This window comes from Mastigoproctus giganteus, chromosome 4 (genome assembly GCF_048544385.1).
Source record: "Mastigoproctus giganteus isolate SK-2022 chromosome 4, ASM4854438v1, whole genome shotgun sequence".
NCBI classification, from domain to species: domain Eukaryota; kingdom Metazoa; phylum Arthropoda; class Arachnida; order Uropygi; family Thelyphonidae; genus Mastigoproctus; species Mastigoproctus giganteus.
In genome coordinates this window covers 173,035,109-173,051,035 of record NC_143578.1, presented here as the reverse complement: position 1 = coordinate 173,051,035, position 15,927 = coordinate 173,035,109, and the positions used below count along the sequence as shown (strand labels likewise).

The 15,927-nt window shown below is 39.1% G+C and overlaps 1 protein-coding gene across 2 annotated transcripts in view; it reads left to right on the top strand.

Moving 5' to 3' along the window:
* LOC150087207 (tetratricopeptide repeat protein 39B-like) overlaps nucleotides 1-15,927 on the top strand; it is a 349,901-nt gene that overhangs the window by 135,528 nt on the left and 198,446 nt on the right. For both annotated transcript variants that reach the window (XM_090371071.1, XM_090371072.1), the window contains exon 4: nucleotides 9,261-9,336. In XM_090371071.1, coding sequence (XP_090227197.1) covers nucleotides 9,261-9,336 — 76 coding nt within the window. The remainder of the gene's footprint in view (nucleotides 1-9,260; nucleotides 9,337-15,927) is intronic.

The window sequence follows — 15,927 nt, the reverse complement described above, 5'->3', positions numbered from 1 at the left end:
AGGAGTGGAGTCCCTCAAGGACTAGTTCTTGGTCCACCATTGTTTCCATTTTCATAAATATTAATAAAGGATATAAGGCATGATGTCAAAATTGCTGATGACATAAAGGTTTGCAGAGTCGGTAATGATCAGTGCCAAGCAGTGCTGTTGTTGTTGTTATTTGGTTTTTAGGAGCATTAGCAACTAAGGCCATATTGCTCCGGGATATGCGGTGGTCATTCCCTGACCTTTCCGCATCCTCCGTATTTGGTGGTGACGGGCTCGAACCCCGGTCTAATCAAGAAGCGTGTGCTACGCACTGCTGCTCCTTCCCACCTGGCCACGGAGGCACCCACCAAGCAGTGCTCCTTCAGGATTACTTCAACAGACTTCAAAGATGGTCAGAGAAGTTTTAATGCTGCTAAATGCAAGGTCTTACACTGGGGAATAGCAACCAACAACAACAAATGGCGCCTCCGTAGCCAGGTGGGAAGGAGCAGCAGTGCGTAGCACACGCTTCTTGATTAGACCGGGGTTCGAGCCCGTCACTACCAAATACGGAGGATGTGGAAAGGTCAGGGAATGACCACCGCATATTCCTGGAGCAATATGGCCTTAGTTGCTAATGCTCCTAAAAACCAAACAACAACAACAGCAACCAACAAATAAATTATACACTTGGTGTGGTTGAACTAAAAACAGTGAAGGAGGAAAGGGATCTGGGAGATACAATATGAGCAGATACAAAGTTTTCTGAACAGTGTAAACAGGCTGCCAGGAAAGCCCATAGTGTTCTGTCGATGATTTATCAAACATTATTCTGTAGAGATAGGCAGGTCCTAATCCTACTGCATTGTAGGATTGTAGGAAGTTTTCTTTTAGCCAGAGAATTGTTGATCGCTGGAACAAGTTGCACTCACAAGTAGTTAAGGCTAACATTTTGAATAAATTCAAAGTTCAACTGGATAGTTACCTGTATGAGAAGGGAAGCATAGAATTTGTATTTTCTTATTTATCTATTTTTTTTTTGCCAGTGCAGCAAAAGCATGTGGCTTCATTGCACTGGAAAAGAGAAATTGAGAGTAGGACTGTGCTGTAGGCCTAATGACTCTGATGATTACAGTGGACAATTACACAGAGAAATAGAGTGGGCCAGTAAATCAAATTGTCTTATAATGGGAGATTTTAATTTCCCAGATATTGACTGATACCTCTGGGTTGGTCACACACTAGCAAGGTATTTTTGGATTTATTGTATGATTGTTTTCTACATCAGCATGTTCGAGAAGCAAACAGAAGTAGTAACACTCTGGATCTGATTAGTGATTCTTTGTGCATTAAAAATATGTAGATAAAGGAACCACTAGGTGGCAGTGAGCACAGCGTGCTGATGTGGGATTTACTCAAAGATGTAACTACCATCAGGGGTAAAGGGAAGGATGTTTTCATAAAGGTGACTGTCATGGTCTGAGACAGTCCTTAAAGTCTATACAGTGGGGACCAACTGATGTTACCAACAGCAAATTCTAAATGAGAAGCATTCAAGGAACTAATATTGGAAGCTACTAGGCTTTTTATCCCAACTAAGAAGTACTGTTCAAGGTTTAGGCCTAAATGGATGTCAGATGAACTAATGAGACTCGTGGCAGGGAAGAAAAAATGCATGGGATGCATGTAAATTGTTAGGTGACACAGAAGCCTATCGTAGATATAAGCTGTGTGTAATCAAGTCACAAAGGAGGTTAGGCAGAAGAAGGCAGATTATGAGAAACCTTTGACAAAGATGCAAAGAAAAACAGCAAAGAGTTCTTTGCTTATGTAAACTCTAGAAGGAATGGAATGAATCAGATTGGTCCACCTGATATCAATGGTTTGGCTGTTAAGGACCCTGCTGAGGTGAAATTGTAATTACAAATTACAATTACAGGTTATTAAAATCAAATGATTTTATAATAACTGAGAGCAAAGTGGAGGAGAAATTGTTGAAGTTAATTATATTGGAAAGGCACCTGGGGTGGATGGGATCTATCCAGTTATATTAAAGGAGGCAGTAAAGGAAGTACGAAAGCCTTAGCCATAATTATAAGAGTTTCCTTGGACTCAGAGGAAGTCCCAATGGACTGAAGATGTGCAAATGTGACCCCAATTCTCAAAGGGGGATCAAAGGATGACATAAGTAATTACAGACCTGTTAGTTTAACTTCTGTTGAAATATTTTTTTTTGCTTCACACCAACCAATTTAAATGAAATAAAATGTAAGTTTATGTACAATTAAAATATATATACTATGACAGAAATGGAAGTTAAAATAAAAGCGTTAAAAGCTTTAAAATACATGAACGAGGTAAAACTAATAAAAACAGATGTATTTACAATAAATATAAAATGACTGTGACTGAAATTAAAATAATAAAATAGTAATAAAAGCGCTAAAAACTGTAGTTTTCGGAGATGACAGACTCGTTTCTCAACAGTATGCTTCTGTTGTGTGACAACGTCCTTAAATAGCAGGCCCACGGCACTCATCACATGGTTCCACAAGAATATGGTTGGAATTTCCCACCTGCGTCCTGGAACCGGAAATGGCTCGGGAGTGTGCCAATAAAAACCGATCATCTCGTTCAAGAACGACGGCTTCAAGGAGGGGATGTATGCGAACACTGCTATTCCTGTTAATAGTGTTACCACTAGCCACCCCAATGCGCAGGCTCTCAAGCCATTTACAGTCCCAGAACCCGTGAGCTCGGTCAGTGACCGCAGCTTGAGGGGAGATCTGGTGCTGCTTCTCCCAGTGGTGCTCGGCCACAGCAGACTTCGCATAATTTGCAGTTTTTATAGCATTCATGTGCTCGCCCAGACATTCTTTAAGTCATTGCCCTGTCTCACCAACATAACAAACCCCACAATCCGGGCATTTAATTTCATATACCACCCCACTACTAACTTCTTTTGCTATGGGGTCTTTAACTTGTGATATCACTGTGTGCAACCTCCGTCCTGGAAGTTGCACACAGCATATCTGGCACCCCCGGACTGTACATGCAATGCGTTCAGTAAGGCCCGGACAGTAAGGAATGTATGCAGTGATCACAGGGCGGCAACTCACTACGCGTGGACTCTACTCCTCTAATAAATTTATCCAAAACCCTCTGGGGATAGCCACATTTCTTGAGGTCTGCTGTGACTCTGATAATTTCTCTCTCTTTATCGCCAGGGGTACTGCATTGGGACCCATCCCTATCTATTAAGGCCTTAACCACACTGTTCTTGTGTTGGCTGGTTTGTGCCAAGCTATAATGGGTATATTGCTCCTGGCACATAGGTTTCCTGAAAACTTTAGTCTTAAACCTACAACCTTCTCTGATCACCAACACATCAAAAAATGGGAGGGATCCTTCTGTCTCTACCTCCGAGGTAAGTTGGATGAAAGGGCAGAAGCTATTAATCACATTAAGTATTTGATCTTCCTTCCCCTTCTGTATGATGGTAAAAGTATCATCCACGTATCTTTTCCATTTACGTATGGGAAATTCCAAACAATCAAAGATCCTAACTTCCAAATCCTCCATGGCTAAATTAGCCATGATAGCGCTAATGGGGGAACCCATGGCTCTGCCATGAACCTGTTTATACATAACATCTTGAAAGACCATGGTGGTACTGGACAGGCAAAATTCTGTGCCTTCACAAATATCATTAATACTTAACAAAGACCTGGTATTTAAAGCCACATCCTTTTCCAATGCCATTCTAACACATTGAACTCCAAACTTAATAGGAATAAATGTAAACAGGGAAATAACATCAAAAGAAATCATAATCTCATTTTCACTTATAGGCTGTTCTTTTATAAAACTTAAAGTTCTTACTGTCTTTAATGACAAAACTAGAACATCCCACTATAGGTGCAATTAATCTGGCAAGATATCCGATAAAGCATAGGTAGGACTACCTATGAATGATATGATTGGTCTAAGCTGGATACCCACTTTGTGTATCTTCGGAAGTCCATAAAACCTGGGTAAATGGCAATCTACGACATGTAGGGACCAAAAAACCTCTCTAGTTATCCTACTAAACTTATGCCAGCGCTGAATAATACTATTCACCTGCCGCTCCAAGCTGACTAACAGATTTCTCTGAGTAACTTTATACGTAGTAGTGTCCTGTAGAAGTTCTAAGGCTTTGTTACAATACTCCTCTTTATCCAAAATAACTGTGAATCTCCCTTTATCCGCAGGTAAGACTATGATTTTATCATCCTATTTGAGTTCTCACAAGGCACGTCTATGTTTGACACTAAGGTTGGAGGAGCCACCATGGCCTGACTCAAGATAGCCAAAGTCCTGATATGTATTTCGTTAGCCTGGGTCTCCGACAACTTGCTAATAGCTCTCTCAATGCCCATAGCTATTTCAGCAATAGGTGGTTTGATGGGCATCAAAGCAAACCTAGTACCTAAACTTAGTACTCCCTCCTGTTCCTTAGAAAGCTGCTTACTACTCAGGTTACAAATAAAATTAGTACTATCGTTGTCATTATGCATACTCACTGTTTCTTCCAATAATCTATTAAATTTATTGATTTGTCTCTGCTTATATATGTCCGAAACTCTAACTGATTTATCTAGCACTAACCTGATTACCAGTGACCGATGCACTGGATTTACCACACTGTTGATACATACTAAGGCCAAGCCTATATGCCTTCTAGTAAACCTCAAATCATCGTGCAACTTGCGTATCCAAATATGTAATATCCTTTTCTGATACCAATTGGTGGCTCTAACCAGACGATCATCATCAAATGGCAACTTAATACGGAAACCCCATGGAACAAGTCTATGTGCTTTACATCGGTATGCAAATCTTAAATGCTGATTCTGTTTGGCCTCTGTCGTGCTGTATTTCTTGAATTTCCGGACGTGTCATAACACGGTATGGCCATAGCTATTAAAAATGTCTCCAAACAGGCCTACAAGGTTGGGAAAATCCATGTTGAAATATTTATGCTTCACACCAACCAATTTAAATGAAATAAAATGTAAGTTTAATTACAATTAAAATATATATATACTATGACAGAAGTGGAAGTTAAAATAAAAGCGTTAAAAGCTTTAAAATACATGAACGAGGCAAAACTAATAAAAACAGATGTATTTACAATAAATATAAAATGACTGTGACTGAAGTTAAAATAATAAAATAGTAATAAAAGCGCTAAAAACTGTAGCTTTCGGAGATGACAGACTCCTTTCTCAACAGTATGCTTCTGTTGTATGACAACGTCCTTAAATAGCAGGCCCATGGCACTCATCACATGGTTCCACAGGAATATGGTTGGAATTTCCCACTGCATGCTGGAACCGGAAATGGCTTGGGAGTGCGCCAATAAAAACCGATCATCTCGTTCAAGAACGATGGCTTCGAGGAGGGGATGTATGCAAACACCCCTATCCTCGTTAATAGCGTTACTGCTAGCCACCCCAATGCGCAGGCTCTCAAGCCATTTACGGTCCCAGAACCTGTGAGCTCGGTCAGTGATGACTGCAGCTTCAGGGGAGATCTGGTGCTGCTTCTCCCAATAGTGCTCGGCCACAGCAGACATCGCATAATTTGCAGTTTTTATAGCCTTCATGTGCTCGCCCAGACGTTCTTTAAGTCGTCGCCCTGCCTCACCAACATAACAAACCCCACAATCTGGGCATTTAATTTCATATACCACCACCCCACTACTAACTTCTTTTGCTATGGGGTCTTTAAATTGTGATATCACTGTGTGCAACCTCCGTCTTGGAAGTTGCGCACAGTGTATCTGGAACCCCTGGACTGTACGTGCAATGCGTTCAGTAAGGCCCAGATAGTAAGGAATGTATGCAGTGATCACAGGGGCAGATGACTCACTGCGCGTGGACACTACCCCTCTAATAAATTTATCCAAAAGCCTCTGGGGATAGCCACATTTCTCTCATTTTCTCTATAAGTGAAAATGAGATTGATTTTACCATTATGAAACTGAGATTATGATTTCTGGAAGATAATTTTACCATCATACAGAAGGGGAAGGAAGATCAAATACTTAATGTGATTAATAGCTTCTCCCCTCTCATCCAATTTACCTCGGAAGTAGAGACAGAGGGATCCCTCCTGTTTCTTGATGTGTTGGTGATCAGAGAAGGTTGTAGGGTTAAGACTAAAGTTTTCAGGAAACCTATGTACCCGGGGACAATATACCCATTATTGCTCAGCACAAACCAGCCAACACAAGAACAGTGTGGTTAAGGCCTTAATAGATAGGGTTGGGTCCCACTGCAGTATCCCCAAGGATAAAGAGAGAGAAATTATCAGAGTCACAGCAGACCTCAAGAAATGTGGCTATCCTCAGAAGGTTTTGGATAAATTTATTAGATGGGGGGTAGAGTCCACGCCTAGTGAGTTGTCAGCCCCTGTGATCACTGCATACATTCCTTACTGTCCGGGCCTTACTGAACGCATTGCGCGTACAGTCCGGGGGTGCCAGATATGCTGTGTGCAACTTCCAGGACGGAGGTTGCACACAGTGATATCACAAGTTAAAGACCCCATAGCAAAAGAAGTTAGTAGTGGGATGGTATATGAAATTAAATGCCCGGATTGTGGGGTTTGTTATGTTGGTGAGACAGGGCGACGACTTAAAGAACGTTTAGGCAAGTACATGAAGGCTATAAAAACTACAAATTATGCGAGGTCTGCTGTGGCCGAGCACTATTGGGAGAAGCAGCACCAGATCTTCCCTGAAGCTGCGGTCATCACTGACCGAGCTCACGGATTCTGGGACCGTAAATGGCTTGAGAGCCTGCGCATTGGGGTGGCTAGTGGTAACACTATTAACAGGGATAGGGGTGTTCGTATACATCCCCTCCTCATTTATTGTAAATACATCTGTTTTTATTAGTTTTACCTCGTTCATGTATTTTAAAGCTTTTAACGCTTTTATTTTAACTTCCATTTCTGTCATAGTATATATATTTTAATTGTATTTTAATTGTAAATAAACTTATATTTTATTTCATTTAAATTGGTTGGTGTGAAGCATAAATATTTCAACATGAATTTTCCCACCCTTAGGCCTGTTTGGAGAGAGTTTAAATTCTGTTCTGGAGAACTTAATGGAGGCATTGGTTAAAGAAGCACTGCATGATAATCTAGAGAAGACTGCAGTTATTGTTCAGACACAGCACGGGTTTGTTAAGGGGAAGTCTTGTCTAACCAATTTGATTGGATACTACAATGAGGTCACAAAGGAAATGGATGCAAAAAATAATTTTGATATTTTGTACCTGGATTTCAAGAAAGCTATTGATACCGTTGCACATGGAAAACTGCTCTACAAGTTGGTGCAGTATAGCATTAAGGGCAAGTTACTGCTGTGGATAAAGGGATGGTTGAGTGGGAGAAAACAATGTGGTAATCAGTGGACACTGTTCTTTGTGGACTAATAGTATTAGTGGTGTCCTCCAGGGGTCCATATTTGGCCCATTCTGGTTTTCTGTATTTATCAATGATATTGTTGAAGGTATATCAGGTTTAATATCCAAGTTTGCAGACGATACGAAGGTTGGCAGGGTTGTTAATGACACTAATGACAGTACGCTAGTGCAACATGATCTAGAAAAGTTGAGCAGATGGGCTGAGTGGTGGCAAATGAAAATTAATAGTGACAAATGTAAAGTATTGCATATGGGTAGCAACTGTGTGGTACTACACTCAGGGTGGTAGAGAATGAAAAAGATCTGGGATAACTGTGTAGTCGGATATGAAGTTTTCTGATCAGTGCAGACAGTGTGCAAGAGTAGCTCATGGTGTCTTGAGCAATGATATACAGGAATTTTTCTAGCTGGGATAAAGAGGGCATTATCCCCTCGTATAAGGCAATGGTTAGGTCACACCTTGAGTACTGTGTACAGGTCTGGAGGCCTCATTTTAGGAAAGATGTAGAGCTGCTTGAATGTGTACAGAGAAGGGCAACAAGATTGGTGAATGGAACAATGGGTTGCTTTTACAAAGAAAGACTTAAGTTCTGCAAATTGCAGAACTTAAGTCTGGAGACTTAAGTTCTGCAGTCTGGAGACTAGGCACCTGCAAGGTGATCTGATTGAGGTGTATAAGGCCTTGAATGGTTTGAGCAAGCTGAATGCTGATGGGATTCTTCCTTTCTCAGATTAGTCACCTGAGGGGACATAAATTCAAATCGAGGAAAGACTGTTGTAGAATAGATGTGCAGAAATCTGCCTTTAGCTAGCGTGTGGTTGATTGTTGGAACAAACTTCCATCTGTTGTTGTAGAAGCTGAGAGCTTAAATAAATTCAAGGCAGAACTAGGCAAACATTTGGAGTTAATGGATGGGTGAAATGGGAAGGTTTTTTTTTTTGGTTGATGCTATATAAACTTGCTTTCTTGCATCATATGCCTCTACTAATACTATATGGCAAATGCTATTACTCAAGTGCACCCTATCCTTGCTTTATACAATGTAGTTCCAAAGACTGTGCTTTGACCCATGTTATTTTGTGGATTATTTTCTTCTTCAGTGGATAAGAAGCTGCAATTCCATTCATTGAGTTCTTGTTACTGACTCTATTGTGATCTGATTATTATCTCTCCAATTTACCAGGAAGTGGAAGTTAAAAAAAATTTTTCTAAACCACATGTATGGCTATGACAATAGTTCTTACATTTCAGACGTGGTCCATTGAAAATTTTTGTAAAACAAATCTGATCAAAATTATTGCTATTTGAGGCTCTCATGCATAAAGTTTTAGAATTTTGTTAATTATGTGTAATTGAATTTAATTATTTAAACATTGATATAGACTTGTGGTGGATTAACAGACAGTATAAGGAAGTCTTAATTAAGATAATATGTAATGGCTTTCAACTGAATGTAATATCGTATTCTTTTGACTATGTTGACTGACTGATTTTTTTAAAACTTCAAATTTTGCCCACACCCCATACATTTTAATAACAATACCAAACCAACTTCCAGGTCACTCTGACTCTTTGAGCTCCCCTCCTTCCTATAGGTAAATTTTATTAGGAGATTTTGTTCTTTTTATTTTGTTATCATTATTTTTTGTTGCCATCTGACAATACCAGAGCTGTATCTTACATGAAGACATGATATAAATAAACACTTAGCATACAAAATTTTGTTGAAGTTCTATTTGTTAAAGTATTTAAATTTTGTTTTTTAATTTGAAACAAGTAACTTTTGTTTCTGTGTTTATTTTTATTTTTAGGTCCCATTGTAGTATATATCATGCATTGGGCAAAGGAACTATTCTTTTTATCCAGTCAGTTATGACTCTTAATCCTGTGAGTTAAGTTTTACTTGATATTTACATAAGATATTAATTATTGTTATATGTTGTATTCTCTTAGGGTTCCTAATATTAGAAGTGGGTGAGAGAGAGTGAATTATCCACACAATTACACTGATTATAAAACTCATTTATTTATATTTTTAACATTATTTTACAAATTGGAACCTTTGCTGATTCTTTAATGACATGCACCAATACTCCATACAAGAGATGAAGAACAAAACAACATATAACTTCTTAAATATATTATATAACTGCATAAATACAAAGAAATATGGTTCAAGGCATAGACCTAAATGGATGTCAGATGGACTTTTGAGACAGGTGGCAGAGAAGAAAAATGCATGGGATGCATATAAATTATTGGGTGATACAGAAGCCTATGGTACATATAAATTGTCTGTAATCAAGACACAAAGTAAGTTAGGCAAGCTTAGGCATTATGAGAAGACTGGCAAAGAATAGCAGAAAGAATTTTATGTTTATATTAACAGGAGAAGAAAACTGTTGAATCACACTGGGCCACTTGATATCTATGGGTTAATGGTTGGTGATCTGACTGGTTGCTGTTAAATTAAATAGGTATTTTACATCCTCATTCACACAAATGAGGAATTCTTAAGTGAAGGAGATGCCAGAAGTTTATCAACTTCTAATGGGGAGCTAAATAATTTTATGATTTCTGAAGGGAAGGTGGAAGGAAAACTATTGAAGCTATCAGTAAAAAAAAAAAAAAGAAAAGAAAAGAAAAAAAAAAAAAGGTGCCTGGGGTGGATGGAATCCAGTTATATCAAGGGAGGCAACAAAGGAAATAAGAAAACCCTTAGCTATAATTATTACAGCATCCTTGGATTCAGGGAAAGGTCCCTGTGGACTGAAGATGTGGGACTGTATCTCCAGTTCATAAAGGGAGATCAAAAGGTGACATGAGTAATTACAGACCTGTTAGCTTAATGTCTGTTCCAAGGAAAATAATGGAATCACTGGTTAAAGAAGTAATACAGGACCATCCAGACAGGAATGTAATTATTCTGCACTCACAGCATGGATTTACTAAGGGGTGGTCTTGGCTAACCAATCTCATTGGATGCTATGGTGTAACGACCAAGGAAATGGATGCAAAAAATAAATTTTATTTCGTATACTTGACTTGGATATAAGGAAGGCTTTTGATACTGTTGTACGTAAAATACTGCTGTACAAACTGGAGCAATGCAGCATTAAGAGCAACTTACTGCTATGGATAAAAGGATGGTTGAGTGGAAGAAGACAGAGCGTGGTTATCATTGGTCACTGCTCTTCATGGACTAATGTTATTAATGAAGTCACTCATGGTTCAGTGCTGGGCCCATTGTTATTTTCAGTATTTATTAATGATATTGATGAAGGTATATCAGGATTCATGTCTAAGTTTGCAGATGATACAGAGGTTAGCAGGGTGGTTAGTGACCATGAACAGGGTGAGCTACTGCAACAAGATCTAGGAAAATTAGGTTGATGGGTCAAAAAATAGCAGTCAAAGTTTAACATTGACAAATGCAAGGTACTACATATGGGTAGAAGTTATCCCAGAGTAACTTGTCAACTTAGACATGAATCCTGATATACCTTTATCAATATCATTAATAAATACTGAAAATAACAATGGGCCCAGCACTGAACCCTGGGTGACTTCATTAATAACATTAGTTCATGAACAGCAGTGACCAAAGATAACCACGCTCTGTCTTCTTCCACTCAACCATCCTTTTATCCATAGCAGTAAGTTGCTCTTAATGCTGCATTGCTCCAGTTTGTACAGCAGTCTTTTATGTACAACAGTATCAAAAGCCTTCCTTATATCCAAGTCAAGTATACGAAATAAAATTTATTTTTTGCATCCATTTCCTTTGTCATTACATCACAGCATCCAATCTCATTGGATGCTGTGAGTGCAGAATAATTACATTCCTGTCTGGATGGTCCTGTATTACTTATTTAGCGAGTGATTCCATTATTTTCCTTGGAACAGACATTAAGATAACAGGTCTGTAATTACTCATGTCATCTTTTGATCTCCCTTTATAAACTGGAGATACAGTCCCACATCTTCAGTCCACAGGGACCTTCCCTGAATCCAAGGATGCTGTAATAATTATGGCTAAGGGTTTTCTTATTTCCTTTGTTGCCTCCCTTAATATAACTAGATTCCATCCACCCCAGGCACATTTTTTTTTTTTTTTCTTTTCTTTTTTTTTTTTTACATATAGCTTCAATAGTTTTCCTTCCACCTTCCTTTCAGAAATCACAAAATTATTTAGCTCCCCATTAGAAGTTGATAAACTTCTGGCATCTCCTTAAGGAGGAGAATTCCTCATTCACACAAATGAGGAATTCTCCTCCTTAAGAATTCCTCATTTGTGTGAATGAGGATGTAAAATACCTATTTAATTTGTCAGCAACCAGTCAGATCACCAACCATTAACCCATAGATATCAAGTGGCCCAGTTCCCATAGATATCAAGTGATTCAACAGTTTCCTTCTCCTGTTAATATAAACATAAAATTCTTTCTGCTATTTGTATTAGAAAATGAAAAAATCTTGGGGTATTTGTGCAGTCAGATATGAAATTCTCTGAACAGTGCAAACATGCTGCCAAGACAGTTCATGGAGTTTTGTCAGTGATATACAGAAACTTTGCTAGCAGGGATAAGGAGGTGATTATCCATTTGTGCAAAGCCATTTTAAGGCTGCATCTTGAGTACTGTATACAGGTCTGGAGGTCTCACTTTAGGAAGGACATAGTGTTGGAATGGGTGCAGAGATGCACAACCAGATTGGTAAAGGGAACAAAAGGGTGTTCTTACTAAGAAAGGTTTCAGTTCTGCAAATTGCAGCATCTGGAGACTAGGTACCTGTGGGAGATCTGATTGAGTTGTTTAAGGCCTTGAATGGATTGAGTAAGCTAAACATTGATGGCCTCCTTATTTCTGAGACTACACACATGAAAGGGCACAAATTCAGGTTGAGGAAGGATGGATTGCAGGATAGATGTGAAGTGTTCTTTCAGCCAGCGGTTGGTTGATTATTGGAATAGGGTTTCATATGTTGTTGTGGAAATGGGTGGGTTGAATAAATTCTTGGAGGATAGATGACTTAAGGGTTTAGTTTGTTTTTTTTGTTATTGATGCTATATAAGCCTGCTTTTTTCATCATTTGCCACTACATGAACTGTGTGCGTAAACTGCACATTTAGGTTATAGGCAGGGGCAGGCTGTTCCGAGGGTGACAGGGCTGCATTGTTCAAGGAGAATCTAAAAACCTTACTTACACATTTATAGATTTGCAGTTATAAAACTATAACACAATTATGAAGCTATAAATTTGCCTGAAACTTCTTACAAAATAAATTTTTATTACATCATAGATATAAAAATATTACAAATAGAAGAGAGATTCGAACAAATGAAGGTTCATAATAATAGTTTTAATTTTTTATCGGACCTTTATTCATTTCTGTCTCTAAATAAACAAAAATTAAGCATTGTATAGATTTACAAACTAATTTCTTGGATCCTTTAAAAGAAATTGACATCAATGCTATTGACATGTATTAGCAATGGCCACATGGTGCAAGGAAGTCTATGGCTTATGCTGAACCAGCCAGAAAAAAAAAAAATAAATAAATAAAATAAACAGAAGAAAATTTTTAAAAAATAAATAATTAATAAAAGGAAAGTAAATAGACAGCCTTTGCACTTCCCTCCTCCCTTAGGTAACTATCCAGCTGACCTTTTAATTTCCCCAGACTGTCAGTGTCTACCCCCCATGTAAGTAACTCATTTTTAACTCACTGTTGAAAAAAACCCATAAGTTAGGGTTGAATTTGAAAGTGTCTGCAATTCTGCCCAGACACAATAGGAGTGAGTATATGATGAGAGCCTTGTTGATCAATTCGGCCCTGGAGAGATTGAGCAAGGCTCAATGGGTAGAATTTTTCTCAGCCTGGTCTGTGCTTGTTAACAGGAGAGACTGCTTCTACAGGGATGGGATACACTTAAATAGAAAGGGTTCAAGAATATTTGCTGATGCTATCGAGGCAGTGTTAGGTGGGTTGGAAAACTGCTAGCTTGTGGGGATACATCGACTAATAGATTAACATTAGCCGCTGGCAGAAGTGAAAATGATTCTTACACTGCTTCTATTGGCATGAGCAGCAGCCTGGAAAACAAGATGCAGGGGATTTCAGAGACTGCTGGGAGTCATTGCAGTACAAGTAAGCACATGGGGCTGTGTTAGAGTAGCTACGAATAGGAATAGGTACATGTATACTTGCATGTACACCAATGCTAGGAGTTTGGCAAATAAATTTGATGAATTTGAGGTGTTGGTCAAAACATCAAAGGCAGATATTGTTGGGATATCGGAGACGTGGTGTCGCACAGATATGAGGAATGCAGAAATAGAATTTGGGGAATAGAGTGTGTACAGGAAGGATGGACAGAATAGGAAGGGAGGAGGGGTTATGCTATTAGTTAAGAAACACATAAAATTCAAGGAAGTACATCCAGTCGACATGGCTGGATAGTGCAGTGTCGAGTCAGTTTGGTGTGACATAAGCACTGGGAAATCAAAATTGAGAGTAGGAATGTGTTATAGGCCTAATGACTCTGGTGAGTATAATAAACAACTGTACACGGAAATAGAGTGGGCCAGTAAATCAGAAAGTCTTATAATGGTGGATTTTAATTTCCCAGATATTGACTGGAATTTGTGGGTTGGTCACTCACACACACACTAGCAAGTCTTTTGTGGATTTATTGGATGATTGTTTTCTACAGCAGCATGTTTGGGAGACAACTAGAGGGAGTAATACTCTTGATCTGATTATCAGTAGTGATTCTTCATGTATTAAGAATCTGCAGATAAATGAACCACTAGGTGGCAGTGATCACAGTGTGCTGAAGTGGGATTTACTCAAAGAGGTAACTACCATCAGGTAGTTACCTCTTTTCGTAAATGAGACTACGGAGGTCTGTTTGTTTGTTATTTGGTTTTTAGGAGCATTAGCAACTAAGGCCATATTGCTCCAGGGATATGCGGTGGTCATTCCCTGACCTTTCCACATCTTCCGTATTTGGTGGTCACAGGCTCGAACCCCAGTCTAATCAAGAAGCGTGCCGTACGCACTGCTACTCCTGCCCACCTGGCTACGGAGGCACCACGGAGGTCTGAGACTGTATTTAAATTCTATACAGTGAGACCAACTGATGATGTTACAAACAGCAAATTCAAAATGGAAACCATTCAAAGAATTAATCTTGGAAGGTACTAGGCTTTTCATACAAATTGAGAAATATTGTTCAAGGTTTAGGCCTAAATGGATGTCAGATGAACTAATGAGACATGTTGTTATGTGGGTTTTAGGAGCATTAGCAATTAAGGCCATATTGCTCCGGGGATATGCGGTGGTCAATCCCTGACCTTTCCACATCCTCCGTATGTGTTGGTCACAGGCTTGAACCCCGGTCTAATCAAGAAGCATGTGCTGCGCACTGCTGCTCCTGCCCACCTGGCTATGGAGGAGCCAATGAGACATGTGGCAGAGAAGAAAAATGCATGGGATACATATAAATTAATGGGTGACATGGAAGCCTCTGATAGATATATGCTGGTCTGTAACCAAATCACAAAGGAGGTTAGGCAGGAAAGGCAGATTACAAGAAATCATTGGCAAAGGATGTAAAGAAAAAACTGAAAAGAGTGCAACCCCTTACTTCTAGAGTTTACTTATGTAAACTCTAGAAGGAAGGGGATGAATCAGATTGGTCCACTGGATATTGATGGTTCATCTGTTGATGATCCTGCTCAGGTAACCAACAAACTAAATGAGTATTTTGCATCTACATTCACACATGAGGAGTTATTCAGGGAGGAGAATCCCAGAGGTGAATTAAACTCTGGCAGTGAGCTAGATAATTTTGTAATAACTGAGAGGAGATAATTTGTAATAAATGGAGGAGAAATTGTTGAAGATAAACATAAGAAAGGCACCTGGGGTGGATGGGATCTATCCAGTTATATTAAAGGAGGCAGCAAAGGAAGTAAGCGAACCCTTAGCCATAATTATGAGAGCTTCCATGGGGATGTACCCATGGACTGGAGATGTGCAAATGTGACCCCAATTCACAAAGGAGGATCAAAGGGTGACACAAGTAATTACAGACTTGTTAGTTTGACTTCTGTTCCGTGGAAATTAATGGAGGCACTGGTTAAAGAAGCACTGCAGGATCATCTAGACAAGACTTCAGTTATAGCTTGAACAAAACATGGTTTTGTTAAGGGGAAGTCTTGTCTGACCAATTTGATTGGATACTATGATGTAGTCACAAACGAACTAGATGCAGGAAATAACTTTGGTATCATATATTTGGATCTTAGAAAGGCTTTTGATACTGTTGCTTATGGAAGACTGCTGCACAAATTGGAGCATTGGAGGCAAATTACTGCTATGGATAAAGGGATGGTTGAGTGGGAGAAGACAGAGTGGTAATCAATGGACACTGCTCTTCGTGGACTAATGTTATTAGTGGAGTCCCTCAG